The 15532-nt window shown below is 47.1% G+C and overlaps 1 protein-coding gene across 11 annotated transcripts in view; it reads right to left on the bottom strand.

Annotated features, from left to right (window-relative positions):
* Positions 1 to 15532, bottom strand: part of VPS13D (vacuolar protein sorting 13 homolog D) — a 120437-nt gene that overhangs the window by 8761 nt on the left and 96144 nt on the right. For all 11 annotated transcript variants that reach the window (XM_081870637.1, XM_081870636.1, XM_081870632.1 and 8 more), the window contains 2 exons: positions 13454 to 13586; positions 12826 to 13021 (listed from right to left, as the gene is read on the bottom strand). In XM_081870637.1, the coding sequence (XP_081726763.1) occupies positions 12826 to 13021; positions 13454 to 13586 (329 nt within the window). The remainder of the gene's footprint in view (positions 1 to 12825; positions 13022 to 13453; positions 13587 to 15532) is intronic.

Genomic DNA, 15532 nt, shown 5'->3' with positions numbered 1-15532 from the left:
CACTGCCTTGATGTCCGGAACGGAGAAAGAGGGTTCCTTGCTTGTAGATGCCATTTTGGGTGTTGCCCCCTCCCCGGTAGGGGCTGTGCTCAGTGTATTCTGCTTTCTTTTCAACCTTGACAGAGCTCAACAATCTGAATGCTGTGGGGCAGGCAGATCCAGGCAACCACTGGGGTGTCTTCACACCAAGTCACCCACCTTGGACTTAACACTCCCTAGATTTCATGCAGAAGTTTGTGGGTGCCTAGAGCTGCTTTATTTTTCTGCGCTACCTTCCGCCAGCATGGAGCAACCCAGGGGCTGCTCCTACGTGACTCTACAACCACGCTCGTTGCGCAATTTGTGCTCCCCAGTTCCCCCCACCCCCCTACAGACTGAACTGCTGCTGCTGTTGCACGTTTGATCTAGAAATAGATGAACAAATCATGCACTGTAACTGGAGGTGTTTTTCTTCTTCTTCTTCCCTGCTTAAGCCTCTTGGCAAAGTACAGAAGACTGACTGGCTTCTTGCAGATGTTTTCTCCAGAGGCTAGTTTCCTCCTCTCATACCTCGGCAGCCCCCATCCCCTTTAGCAACATGGGTCCTGGCTAAGGAGCACACAGGCCTTCTTTCATCAAACATGCGTTCCCCACCCCCTTAAAAAAAAAAGGCTCCATTTACGGGACAATAGTGCTATTTGCACGTCTTCTTCAAGAGTGCCACTTTGCTAAATAAAAAACGTGGCACTAAGCTCAAAGGTAAGAGTTATGAACTCTATTACCACCACCGCTGCTCTTCTGTAGCTGTTCCCCCCTACTCTGTCTCTTGGCTTTTCTTTCTTTCTTGCAAGTCTGTTCTATCATATGTGCATAGATGCATTAACAAAGGGGCCAGACGCATTGTCCCCAAAAGCCAGTAAAATCCTGCGACTTGGGAAAACAGAATTCAGCAGCTTACATAAATTATCCCAATTAAAAACAAAAAAAAAGTGATTTTCTTGTTGTGCATCATTTGTACCGGGAGTCAAGGGGGGCAGGCGGCGGCTGAAGCACTGCCCCCTGGGAATCTAAGGGAAGGGGTTGCATCTGATACTCAAGAGTAGCCCCACTGAAGTTAATGTCTGTGACAAACTTGTGTCCTTTTAATTTCAATGGGTTTACTTGGCTAGTTGCAACAGTCCTGCTTCACACATGCCACATGATGCTCTAAACAGAGTAGGCTATAATTATAATTATTTGTCGCTTGTTGTTCAACGGAGGGGGACACAGCTCTTACTAAAACCTTTCCTCCCAGTTTGGGAAGATCTATTTGCATTGGGCAAAAGACTTTCACCTGTCCCACCCAAGCAATGACCAAAGGCACCTCTATTCAAAAGATACCATGATTCCTGCGTCCTTGCTACTCTTTCATTCTGCGATGCTCAACCTGGTGGTGATGATGATGATGATGATAAAAATCTAATCATGATGGTAAGAAGGTCAACTGCCTTCTAAATTATGTCCTGCTGGTGCTAACATGAATTACATTAATTGGTGCAGGCCATCAGTGTTTTGGCAAACTGGTCTGTTTGGTCTGGACAGCAAGCAACATTCCACACTACTCAATTTCCTTTTTTTCTTTAATCCTACGATTCGTTCCACTGTCTCAAGTTACATTCTGTAAATAACAAGCCACACAGTGATGAAATCCAAAAAGCCGAAGATCCGAAAAAGCAGAATGAATGGTGGTTCTGCGCTCACATCTGTGTTACATTAAACTCAACTCTCAACACTCAACACATTTGCTGATTCGCTTTTAATAGGCACACAAAAGCCAACACAAAGCAGAAATGCCCTCGTGTCTACCCATCACAGCAGGGAAGAGCGTCGCTGAATGGAGGCATGGAGAGGCCTAGGACGGCGTCCCCAGGAGGCTGAGCGGCACGGGACAGAGCGCCACTGTTCAAGACCACGTTTGGCACCCGGGCGGCTATTGATCAGGCTATCTATCCATGGCCAGTACCCCTGATGGTTATGTTCCACCTCCACTGTCAAGAGGCAGTGTGCTTCTCAGTACCAGTTTGCTGGAAACCGCAAGGGGGGTGGAGAGTGCTGCTATGTTCTGGTCCTGCTTGTGGGCTTCCCACTGGGGCACCTCGTCAGCCACTGTGAGAACCGATACTGGACCATCAGGTCCAGTTGTGGCCAACTCTGGGGTTGCGGCGCTCATCTCGCTTTATTGGCCGAGGGAGCCGGCGTACAGCTTCCAGGTCATGTGGCCAGCATGACTAAGCTGCTTCTGGCGAACCAGAGCAGCACAAGGAAACTGCCGGAGTGGTATCTACTTGCACTTCAATGTGCTTTCGAACTGCTAGGTTGGCAGTAGCAGGGACAAGCAACGGGAGCTCAGCCCGTTGCGAGGATTCAAATCGTCGACCTTCTGATTGGCAAGTCCTAGGCTCTGTGGTTTAACCCACAGTGCCACCTGCGTCCCTCTCCATCCAAATTCCTTTTCAGTCACTGGTTCCCAATGACCGAGAAAACTCTGGCTGCTGATACGTTATCGGGCAAAGTTCGAGGTTCCTGTGTTCATTTAAGGACTGGCCGATTCCTTATATATATATTTTTTTTTAAAAAAATAATTTTTATTGATTTTACAACATAAACAAAAAACAAATAAACATAACACGACTTCTCCGAACCTCCCCTTCACTGCATCCATATTTTAAAATTTTTAGCAATTCTTCATCCCATTTTTATATTTAATTCTCTTTAAAAAAAAAAAATTCTATTTTATAAATTTCAATTTATAGCTGTAATTCTTTGTATCCAATCCCTTGACATCTTAACATTCCGAAATTTTACAACAATTTTTAAGATAGATTTTAAATTTTTTCCAGTCCTCCTCCACTGTCTCTTTCCTCTGGTCACGGATTCTGCCGGTCATCTCTGCCAGTCCCATAAATTCAGTCACCTTGGTCTGCCATTCTTCCAGAGTAGGTAATTCTTTAGTCTTCCAATACTTCGCCAAAAGGATTCTTGCTGCTGTTGTTGCATACATAAAAAAGGTCCTATCTTTCTTTGGTACCAATTGGCCGACCCTGGCCGATTCCTTATATCCCTGCCTGATCCTGGGTATCTTCAGGGGAGTTGCTGTTAGTGGCTGCCCATAGCTCAGATGCACAGCTTGTATCCATCAGAACTTGCTCTTTGCAGCCTCTGTGGCTGCTGCTAGAAGGATCTGCCACCCACTTACTCCCCCAAAGGCGAGTGAGCGCAGTCCAACTTTTTTTATTTTAACCATCTACACGATCCACAGCATATTGGGATAATATAGGAGTTTTAAACTTGGATAAAGAAAACTTTGTAGATGAATTCTGTGGATAAATATTGAAACGCTTAATCCCATTGGCATGCTCACCCAGTCTTAAGATGCAGTCCTATGCTTTCTTTGCTTCAACAGGATCTGGTGGGTATGTGCTTGTCCAAGAAGGAAGGAAGGAAGGAAGGAAGGAAGGAAGGAAGGAAGGAAGGAAGGAAGGAAGGGCATGGCAGCTGGAACCATCACAGATACTGGCTGTAATTTTAAAGAACTGTTTATGTCTGGAAAGAGGTTTATGTCTGAGCTTGCTTTCCCCTTCTCCCTCCCACTCCTTTTTCCTCGTGTGTCATGTCTTTTTAAAACTGTGAGCCTGTGAGGCAGGGACTGGTTTTTGTAAGCGGCTCCAAGAGACCTTTTGGCTAACGGGCAGGGTATAAAATGAATACACAGCAGAACCCGTGAACAACTAAGATGGCCTTCCTTTTGGATTGTGGCTTTTCTCTGAAGCCTAGTAATGGACCACCAGAATACAGCTCTACAGAAGCTGCTGGAAAGGTACAAGTGACTATATGCAAGGAAGAAAGCAAAGCTCTTTAATAACCATGATCACAGTTGCTTTTCCAGTGTGGTGGTGTGTTATGTGGCTCCAAAGGAAGGTGCTACACACAGAAACAGGCAAATGATTTTAACCCTGCCTAGGATGGGGGGCAAAGGGTGGCTGGCTGGGAAAATACCTCCATTTATGATATGCACAAAGAAAACCCGTTTTTCTGGTAGGAAGCCTGTAAGTCCTGTTTGTAACTAACAAGAGAAAACACTACTTTAGAAGAAAACAGGAACCTGCCCCGGAGCCAGAGGGGAGAAACACCACAATGCCTTTAGGTTAGACAATCTGGTGCCCTCCAGGGGTTACTGGACTACAACTGCCATCATCCCTAAGAACTGGAATGAGAGTTGGAGTCTAGCAACATCCAGGAAGGCCACAGGTTCCCTAGTCCTGGGTTTTAGTGGTTGTAATTTATGATGGGTATGTCAATTTCAAAGCGCTTTGTGGACCTAGGGTAAGGTAAAGGGGACCCCTGACCATTAGGTCCAGTCGTAGCCGACTCTGGGGTTGCGGCGCTCATCTTTCTTTATTGGCCGAGGGAGCCGGCATACAGCTTCCAGGTCATGTGGCCAGCGTGACTAAGCCGCTTCTGGCGAACCAGAGCAGCACACGGAAACTTGTGGACCTACCTCAATAGAAAAGCAAAGCTACGACTCCCCATTGATCCAGACAATTCTGGAAAGTAGCTGGCACAGGTAATGAATGTTTTTTTACCTAATTGTTAGGAGGAACTATCATGCTTGTTGTGTGCTGCAGTAATGTCAAATGAAAGCTTTTATTTAGCCAAAATTAGATTTCCACATGGCTTTCTTTAAAACGCAACTATACACACTGGCCTGGAGATGGAGAAAAGGTTTCGGTGGCTAGAAATGTGCGACAGAGTTGAAAATACTGGGTTTTGCCTTGGCTAAGCTTGCGGCAACAGGAGACCAGCAAGTCATTTGCAAGGAAGGACTAGCTCAGAGGTGAGACACATATACAGAAGGCTCCAGGTTCAATCTCTGAAATCTCTAGATAAGAGGATTTGGGGAAATGATTCCACCTAAAATGCTGGAGGGCCTCTACTAGTCTGTAACAACAACAACAACAACAAGAACAACAACATTTCTATACCACTTTACATTTTGAAGAATCTCAAAGCTGTTTGCAACACATTAAAACATCAAATAAAAATGATCCAAAACAATTAGCAAAGCATACATTCAAAGCAACATAATTACCAGGAAACTAAAATATTATCTTAAAGAATTCAAAATAAAACATCACAAAGGAGGTCAGCTACAGAATGCGCATTTAATGCAGCAAAGCTAACAATAAAATAAAATAATAAAATAAAATAAAATGAGCTAAATGGACCCAATGTGTGCTTTGCCGTAAGGCAAGGGTGGGAACCTCTGGTCTGTGGGCCGAATTATGATCCAATTTGGCCTGCCACACCGCTTTTTACCCAAGCATGCCCCCCTTCCCCACACCAGACATCTTATGGGATGGAGACACAGTGGCCAATGCACAATGGAGACCCTTAAAGTGTGTTCCACGCAGTGCACTGGCAAGGAAGGCTTTGCTACTGAATTCCTCAGGGAGAACTCTGTAGCCAGCTGATCCTTGAAGGGTCTCACCAGGCTCCTTACAATGCCCCACTGCTCCTTGCAAAGGGCCTTGCTTGGTGCTTTGAGGCTCAGAGACTCAGCTGGCTGCCAGCACTTCAAAGCACCGTGCAGGGCTCTTTGTGGCCACTGCTGGGACTTCAAAGCACCCCGTCACCCGATGTCACTGTGACACCAGGTAACTGAGAGGTGGGCAACCCCACACAGGGGTTCAATTTGGCCCCTGAGAGATAAGGATTTGGCTGGCTGGCCTTAGGAACTGATGCTAATTAGCTGGTTAGTATTGTCGCTGGAGGGATACTTCTCCCCCCTGCACCCGCCAAGTACAATGTGTATATTAGTAAACAAGCAGATATTTCGCACTGCCATGAGCTGCAAATGCTATCTCCTCACAAGAAAGGGACTGCTTGCAGCAACTGGCCTTGGAACTTCCTACTACTTGGGGAAGGAGGGAGCTGTGAAAAACTGGTAAAAGAGAGTGTGTGTACATTAAAGGTAAAGGGTAAAGGGACCCCTGACCATTAGGTCCAGTCATGGCCGACTCTGGGGTTGCGGCGCTCATCTCGCTTTATTGGCCGAGGGAGACGGCATACAGCTTCCGGGTCATGTGGCCAGCATGACTAAGCTGCTTCTGGTGAACCAGAGCAGTGCACGGAAACGCCATTTACCTTCCCGCCGGAGCGGTACCTATTTATCTACTTGCACTTTGATGTGCTTTCGAACTGCTAGGTTGGCAGGAGGTGTGTACATTAAGTAGCCACAAAATGATAATGAGCATCCGGGACTGAGTTCAAGGCTACAACAGCGAGAGAGAACCCCAATTTAAGAGCATACAGACATCTGTAAAGCAAAGGAGATTGAAGAAAACCTTCAAAAATGAATCTGGAAAATCAGACACCTCCACAAACTGTGTCTTTTTGAACCCTGCCTTTCTAAACTCAATCTCCAGAAGACGCCCCTCCCCGATGTAAATTCCCCACATAGGCCTCTCTGCAAAAATGTCAAATTTGGTGACAAATGGAAAAAGTGTGTGTGTTGGGAGGGGTGGGAACCTGCACTCTTTTATGCAAGTACTGTGTTTTTAAGCAAATTCAAATCTGCAGCCCCTCTCACATCTGACTCATCACCAATATTGGAACACCATGTCGTAATTAAGTTCACAAGCTTTACTGGGAAAGAAAGGGCCAGATTCAGAGAGTCGAGCTCCCGTCTGCAGTTCCAACTTCATTCCTGTCAGACCTACACAGCTAACCCAAGAAACAAGGGGAAATTATGCACGCCTCAGAACTTCCTGCAAGGGTGCAGGGTGCTCGTCCCAAGGCCCGTTCCTGATGCACAATGACAAACATCCAAACCACGGATGGCCCCTTCTCTAGAGCACCAAACTGGGGCAGGGGATGGGAGGCATCAATCTGGCATTGTTCCCTGAAGTCAGCTTCGCTTTACGAACCAGACTCGGAAGTAAAAACAATTGCACATTTACTCTCCCCCCCCTTTCCTTTTAAAAAAAGGCAACGTAGCTGTTCCTTAGCAGGAGCCCGTATACATTACATGCAGTGTGAGAGGGTTAAATAGGACAGCCTCAACTCCTTCTAAACTTTTGCCCTTTGGATATGTACTCATTGGCTGCCGTACAAAACTCGAGCAGTATTACACGCCTTAACGATATGGTTCAACTGTCGGTCAGGCCCGGGGCCTGGCATCGCGCCAGACCGCAATCAATGGGACGCAAACCTCCTCCCCGCCCCCCACCCCCTTTTCAGATCATCACGAAGGTTCAGATTATCTCCCCCCCCTTTTTTTGTCATGCTGGCTAAATTTATGGAGCAGAACCCCGAAGCTGCATTCCTCGGCTTGGGCCGGCCCACGCGGGCCTCTCTTTGTTTGGTACTGTAAGCGAGACGTGCTTTGGAGAACTGCAGGGTTGTTAGTTCAGGCACTGACTGTTTGCTCATGACTGAAATGAAGAGAGTTCAGGGGAAGGGCAAAAGGACAGCTCAAGTGTAAACCCCGTCCCAGCAGGCCCCGGGCTCCGGCACCACCGAGGCTCACGGCTCGGCAGCAAGCACAACACACACACACACACCACTCCCCGCAACAAAAGGCCAAATCTCAGGCGGCACGCACCGCCAACCTTCCACAACACGGCATACCTGGAGGGAAACGGCGGCAGTGTCCGCAAGGAAGTGCTGGGACCCGGCTGCACGCTGGTATCCGGCTACTTTGGGAGCGGAAGCCAAAAATACAGGAAAAGTGTCGATGCTCTCAGGTGAACTGGCGGATGTTGAAAAAATGATGACTGCGTTTTAAATGGAGGGTGGTGGGTGCGGTTCTTTCCCTGCCCATTCTAAACCACAACTACCTCTCCAGGTTGATGGATGGCCAGAAAGTGGATCAAGTTCACCCACGGAGCTTCATGGCTCCCGCTTAAACCTGGGCCTCTTGCCCTTAAAACTAACACTCAGTAGCCACCAGTAGACCATGCTTGCTCACTTCATGCGACTGAAAACAGGTTATGTATTTAGCCTTCCCCCACATCTCTTTTTGGACGAACACCAATGGATGCCAACAAGTCACATCTATGCCAGCTTCTACCAGTTTCTCTCTCGAGTTTTTGAAAGGCAAGATGTGACTGCATATGAACTACAGGGGGTTGGACTAAATGACCCTCAAGCTGCCTTCACAATTCTAGGATTTGTTTTTGCTGGAGGGAGATTTCCAAATATGGAGAGCAGGACTGCAGGGCAAGGGAGGGTGAGAAGAGAGGAAGGAAAGGGAAACACTTTGGAATTATCTATCCCGTGTACTTAGATGACCGTACCCGCACCCCCAACACCAAATTACTGCCAAACAAGCAAGTGTCTGAGAGTCAACTGGAAAGTGAGTGTACAGGAAGGGGAAATGGAATGTAGAGAATAGAACAGAATGAAGAGGAAGAAGGAAGCTACCACCAGTTAAAAGAATTTATAGCAATTGGCTGGAGCAAGACATGTGGCTAAGGCAGGTTACTCAGGTGTGTTTATGTAGTTGCCAACTCTTCCCCCCAGCCCCATACAGAGGTTCTTGTGCCTGCTCCAAAGCACAGCTTCTCCTCTCACCATTCCACTGATGGGAAAAGCAGCATTCAGACATACGCTGCATGATGACACTGTCAACTCTCAGCTTTTCAGCGCCAGTGCCAGTGCCACAGGGTGTTTTGCATTCCACAGGTGTGGATGGAGCCTGCAAGGCATTTGCCCGGCAACGTTTCCGAGTAGGCCTTCCCTGGATTGAGGGAAGGTTTCGCTGTGATGAGGATTTCTGGCTGAACTCTGCTTGAACCCAGAAGCATATCACTTATAACAGACACTAACAATAATGCTCTGATTACCTGCTTAAGGCAGGAGGGTTCAAAGCAAGTTCGTGTTCCGTCACTCCTCCCAAACCTCGCCGCACCACTTTCAATAGTTCCTGTTCACAATGCAATGCTTAATGCGGTTCCTGTTTACAGTGTCTTTGCGCTCTCTCTCTCTCTCTTTAAAAGGTTCTCTTCATGAAAATGCCAGAGAAGGAAATCCGCTTTGTAGCACAGTTTATCGCAAGCATGCCTGCTTGTTTAACTTTGGCAGAAGCAAGCAGTCAGTAATGTGCTTTTAGTGCTATTTCGCAACGCTCACCTGTAGCATCAGGGTGCAGTGCAACAGAGAAGGGATAAACATTAGAAAACGGCCAGAGTGAAGCTCAGTCATATCCCCCTGTCCAGCCTTGACATTTTAAAGTTGCTGCCAAATTCAACCCCGCTGCAGTGATGCTTGAGAACAGCTAAAAGGGAGGGGGGAAGGACCTGCAGCTCAGCAGCAGAGCAGAAGGCTGTTGGGTTTTCGCTTTGGGATCTCCAGTTTAAAAGGTTCTCAAGCAGCAGAGCTGAGAAGTAATTCCTGGACAGAGAACTAACTCACAGGAACATAGGTAGCTGCCTTAAACCAAGTCAGATAACTGGTCCCATTTCGCTCAGTGCTACCTGGAGGTTCTGGGGGGGTTGAAGCTGCAACCTTATTCATGCAAATACTAAGCTATGGCCCTTCCATAGGAACACGGGAAGCTGCCCTAGATTGCCAAACCGTTGGTACACCTTTCTTTGTATTGTCTGCACTGATTCGCAGTGGTTCTCCGGGGTTTCAGGTATGTAAATGGCAGATTCGTAGATAGATCTATAAATATACAACATGCTTTCCTTTTCCCCCTTGCCTCTGCACATATCCAGAAAGCATGCATGTAGGCTCAACTGCAGAACAGGGAGAGTGAGTAATTAATTAATTAATTAATCAATCAATCAATCCCCCAATCTGGCTGGGTTTCCCCAGACACCCTGGGCGGCTTACAGTGTATATAAAAACACAGTAAAACGTCAAACATTTAAAACTTCCCAATACAGGGCTGCCTTCAGAGATCTTCTAAAAGTCAGACAGTTGTTTATTTCCTTGACATCTGATGAGAGGGTGTTCCACAGGGAAGGCGACACTGCCGAGAGGGCTCTCTGCCTGGTTCCCTGTAACTTCACTTCTCGCAGTGAGGGAACCGCCTGAAGGCCCTCAGGGCTTGACCTCGGTGTCTGGGCTGAACGATGGGGGTGGAGACGTTCCTTCAGGTATACAGGGCCGAGGCCATTTGGAGCTTTGAAGGTCGGCACCAACACTTTGAATTGTGCTTGGAAGCATGTGAGTCTATATAGTTTACAAAACACCCTCCTGCAGATGCAGTCAAGCTGCACAAACACCATTTAGGGGTGCAGCGGGCTTGTTTTAGTCCACAACCTGCATAAATTTCCAGCCCCTGAAACTGCGAAACCTGTAAAAAGCCTTGTCTTGTTTTTCACCTGGCTTCACAGCTCCATAGGAAGAGATGCATTTGTCAAGCAATCTATGCCCCAGCCAAGCTCCTGTTGTTGCTGGAAGGGTTTGCAAAGATGGCATACAAGTACTATCACAGCCATCCGTCTGGGAACAGAAAGAAAAACTTTGCATACTAATCCAGCCCAAATCTATCATCTTCAAGATCTCAGTGTGTCCAGGGCAGCTGTTTACCAGCTCCATCTGGTACGTAGGCTGAGACCCTATCTGCCTGCAGACTGCCTCGCCAGAGTGGTACATGCTCTGGTTATCTCCCGCTTGGAATACTGCAATGCGCTTGAAAGACCTACATTGGCTCCCAGTACGTTTCCAAGCACAATTCAAAGTGTTGGTGCTGACCTTTAAAGCCCTAAACAGCCTCGGTCCAGTATATCTGAAGGAGCGTCTCCACCCCCATCGTTCTACCCGGACACTGAGGTCCAGCACCGAGGGCCTTCTGGCAGTTCCCTCACTGTGAGAAGCCAAGTTACAGGGAACAAGGCAGAGGGCCTTCTCGGTAGTGGCGCCCGCCCTGTGGAACGCCCTCCCACCAGATGTCAAAGAGAACAACTACTACCAGACTTTTAGAAGACATCTGAAGGCAGCCCTGTTTAGGGAAGCTTTTAATGTTTGATGTATTACAGTATTTTAATATTTTTTGGGAAGACACTCAGAGTGGCTGGGGAAGCCCAGCCAGATAGGCAGGGTATAAATAATAAATAATAATTATTATTATTATTATTATTATTATTATTATTATTATTATTATTATTATTATGGTGGCTTCCCTTGGTCTCTCATTCTGACGACTGCTTTGAAAGCATCACATGAATACTTGCATCTCAGGGCTGTTTCTCGCTGCACAAAAGGCTCTGCAAACTGCATTTTTGTCTGTGTATATGTGTGGAAAAGGGGGAATGTCGGGGGGTGGGGGGAGTAGCAATTCCCCTGCTTTCCTCTTGTTCAAAATTTCCATGTGATTATAGGAGTTCCGGGAAAGCCATCGCAGCTCACAAATGCCAAAATGGCAATGGAGGGAGGGAACAGAGAGAGAGAGAGAGGTGGTTATCCCACACCAGAAGCAAATCTACAAGGACTAAGAAAAACACATCCAAGAGGCTAACTGAAAGTGATTCATGCACTCTCATAGCAATTCAAAAGGAAAGAAATGGATTTTGTTCATTTCTCAAGATCTGGTAAGAGTCTTACATAAGTGACACTCGAATGAGAAATGGATTGTTCTGGGCTTTGGAGTGCAAGGGAGTATTTAGAGTTCAGCCAACAGAAGGAAAAGACATTTGCAACACAGCTTTTTTTTTTTTTTTTGCCTTTGGCTTGCACTGGGCTGGGTTGAAGACGAGCAACAGTGAGAGCTTGGAGTATTAGCAAGACTTCAGCGGAGTGCAATTCTCCACCCAATCTGGATGCAGAAGAAGGCACCCTCCAAACTCCCCACGTTAATTGATCTTTAGGAAAGCCTCTTGTATTTCCAAGTCCAACTGAATGTATTCCTCCCTTTTGTTTTTTAGGGACACCACTGTATCTCTTAAGTGGGTCACAAGGCGCTTTAAAAAACTGGGCAAAGTATAACACTGAACATTCATCAGGCAAAAGGGACTGTGGCATGTGTCCCTGCCATAGGTGCCGGCTCCCTGGGTGCCCGAGCACCCACAAACTACAGTCCCAGGGCCTTGCATACTGCATGACACCCAGGGCCTTGGGGACCCACAATCGCGAGGCCAAGCTGGCACTCCTGGTCCCTGCTGAGGGTCACTTGCCCAGATTTGCTTCTTTAGAACAATTATTAAACCGCTACAGATTCTCAGAGGGCCTTTTACACGTCACAGGAATAAGGGGACAAGAAAGAGCCCCAAGCCGATCCCTTCCCAAGCCGCCAACTGACAAACCTACCCATTCATCCCCTGCTTTCCCACACACACTATATGCAACTGCATGGGGAGGTGAGTGAGGAAAATTCATTTCACCTCTTTGCCTTTCCAAGAACACCAAGGACCACAGATCCATAACACACCCATTGTCTGTTTTAACCCATCGCCTTCTGTTTTCCTGAGCTGAGAAACACCTCTGCAACAGCAAAGGCAGAGGAAGAGGCAATGAACTTTTTCGTCCCCGTACCCTTTGTAGGGAGAAAGTGAGGGGTGAGGAGGCGAAAAGAGAGACAGAGGCAGGCAGAATAAAAGGGCTATTTCCCTTTAAACCTCTCACCTGCCTTTCAAAGCCACTAAACAGTTTGGGAGGGCAAGAGGGAGGAGAAGGGCAAAAGGGTTTCAAGGGAAGATCTCATTTTCCTGTACTTTGTACAGAAGATCTTCTCCCGGAACTCATCTCTGGAAACCTGGAAAGCCAGGCCAAGCCAGGAAATCGATTCGCTGCAAAATGCTTTGGATAATCCGCATGTGACTCTGCTTGGTACTGTCACCAAAAAAAGGAGATTTAACTAACCTGGGGCCGGTAAGCGTGGCTGTATCTCTCACTGCTTGGGCTGTTTCAGAGGCAAAGTCTAGAGCACCAGCCACCGGTTTGGTCACAGTTCCGACGAGTCCTTTCCCAAGGCCGGATATAAAGCCACTGACCCCCCCTTCGGTTTTTACACCTTCTACCGTCGAGGTTATGACACTTGTCAATCCACCAATGATGCCTGTCGAAGAAGAAGAAAATGAGCGTGCTTAGTAGCATAAGTAGCTCTAGGGTTCTAGGACAATGCTAAGAAAATTCACAGCTGCCGTAAGATTGAACACACCAGGAAGGCATGGACATAAATTTCTTAAAAGTACAATTTGGACAGACCCTGTTTGGCTACACTTGTAAAAATAATTGCTCTTCTAAAGCCTTTCATTCAAGGGAGCCCCGATATGCACTTTGCACAATCTTTTTTACGAACATATGATATAATATGATATAAATTTCTGGAGGGCTGCCACAGTGAAGATGGAGTAAACTTGTTTTCTCCTGCTCCAGAGGGTAGGAAAAAACTAAACATAAGGAAGAACTGACAGGAAGAACTGTTCAGCAGTGGAATCCTGTATTGCCGGGTGGGGGGGAACCATATGATTCTATGTTTGTATATTACCATGAGCCAGTCCGTGAATGCCAGCTACGAGATGCTCCCCACTTGTTGCAGCGTGGTATCGAATGTATTCTCGTTCTGTTTGATGCCGGTTATCCATTGTCTTCCCCAACCCATCGGACAAAGTTCCAGTGAACTGTTAAAGACAACAAACACACAAACATGGAACTTTCATTAACGCTGAATGCGTGACTTGTAGTGACATTGCTGGGCTTCAGAACTGGTTGGTTCGTAAGTTAAATCTAGTAGGTTCATAGTTCCTGAATTAGGAAGAACTTTCCTAGTTGTTCAGCAGTGGAACCAACTTGGAAGGTAGTAGACTCTCTTTCCTTGAAGGCTTTTAAACAGAGGTTGGATGGTCATCTGTCAGGGATCCTTTGGTGTGATTCCTGCACTGCAGGGGATTGGATCCTTGGGATCCCTTCCAACTCTACAATTCTATGAATGCATAGCAAACCCAGACCTCAATCCACCAGACTTTATTAGCTTTGTAATTTAATCTTTTTGGGGGCCACACCATTGTAGCCACCGTTTCCCAGACTCCAGGCTTACCTGACAGTGTTACGGGCTCAGAGAAGACCTGCATTGGGCATTGCCACAAGAATGAATGGTAGCATTGAGGGCTTTTAGGGACCATGGCTTCCTCTGCAGGACTGCAGCCTAATGAGTCTTGGGAAATGAGGAACAGCTTGTGGGATGCCTTGCTACTCCTCTGTGATTCTACAATGACATTGTCGGGAGATTGATGGGGGTGAAACTTCAGAACGTGCTTGCGCAACCCCCCCCCCTTTGTTTTATTCTAAAAATAGGTTGCTTTGTTTGTTTTTGTGCTGAAGTCTACACTACACAGCTATCAGTATCATCTGAATTTGCTATGAGAGGAAGTGTTTTGGGTTACTATGTTGCAATCTGCTTTTCAGATTGATTTCAGAGAACTGCAGTACAGTACATAAATATTTCTAAACAACTAAATAAAACAACACTCTCTCCAGCCACTCCACCAATTTTTTTTCAAATGACACATGCCCGGTTTCCACCTCATCTGCCTGATTAACCCTGGGAACTCCCAGAGTTTATTTCATGATGCATGCAAGAAGCGGTTCTCAGCAAAGCCAGCCTTTGTTTGGTTAAGTCTGGAGTGGAGCTGCTCGGAAGCAACACACTGCGGTGCCACGCAAATGTATATGTAGCCATAGCTAAGCCTAGAGAGTTAAGAGCTGGGAGAAGATGGCTAGCCCCTTAGGTAAAGGTAAAGGGACCCCCGACCATTAAGTCCAGTCGTGACCGACTCTGGGGTTGCGGTGCTCATCTAGCTTTATTGGCTGAGGGAGCCGGCATACAGCTTCCAGGTCATGTGGCCAGAAGGACTAAGCCGCTTCTGGCGAACCAGAGCAGCACACAGAAATGCCGCTTACCTTCCTGCAGGAGTGGTACCTATTTATCTACTTGCACTTTGACGTGCTTTCGAACTGCTAGGTTGGCAGGAGCAGGGACCAAGCAACGGGAGCTAACCCCATTGCAGGGATTCGAACCGCTGACCTTCCGATCGGCAAGTTCTAGGCTCTGTGGTTTAACCCACAGGGCCACCTGCATCCCTTTTGACTAGCCCCTTACAAAAAGGTAAAAACAAATGCAAAGTTAAGGATAGCAACACAAGGTTCTCAATCTGCACTGCTGGGCTCAGAGATACCAAGCAATTCTGTGATGAGTTCTAAAGCAGGCACAATGCCCAGGCAGAAGGGAATTAACTAACACAGGAAACTGCCAGATCATTGGTCCATCTAGCTCAACACTGTTGACCCTGCACTGACTGGCAGCGGCTCGCCAGGATTTCAGGCAGGGTCTTGTCCCAGCCCCACCTGGCAATGCCACTGGGCACTGCACCTGGGACCTTCTGCAGGCAAATCAGATGCTCTGCCACTAAGCTACAACCCTTCTCCAAAAAGATGCATTGCCAGCCCTTTACCTTTGGACTGCCTTGCTTCTGCAGCAGGTCGCAAGGTCAGGTTAATGTTTAAGGCATTTCTGTGCAGCTGAAACAGCACAGCAGGTTCTTCTTTTTCATTTTTTTTCTAAAAAAAA

Source organism: Podarcis erhardii, assembly GCF_964252035.2.
Source record: "Podarcis erhardii genome assembly, chromosome: 7".
NCBI classification, from domain to species: Eukaryota; Metazoa; Chordata; class Lepidosauria; order Squamata; family Lacertidae; genus Podarcis; species Podarcis erhardii.
This window is presented reverse-complemented; position numbering and strand designations above follow the sequence as displayed.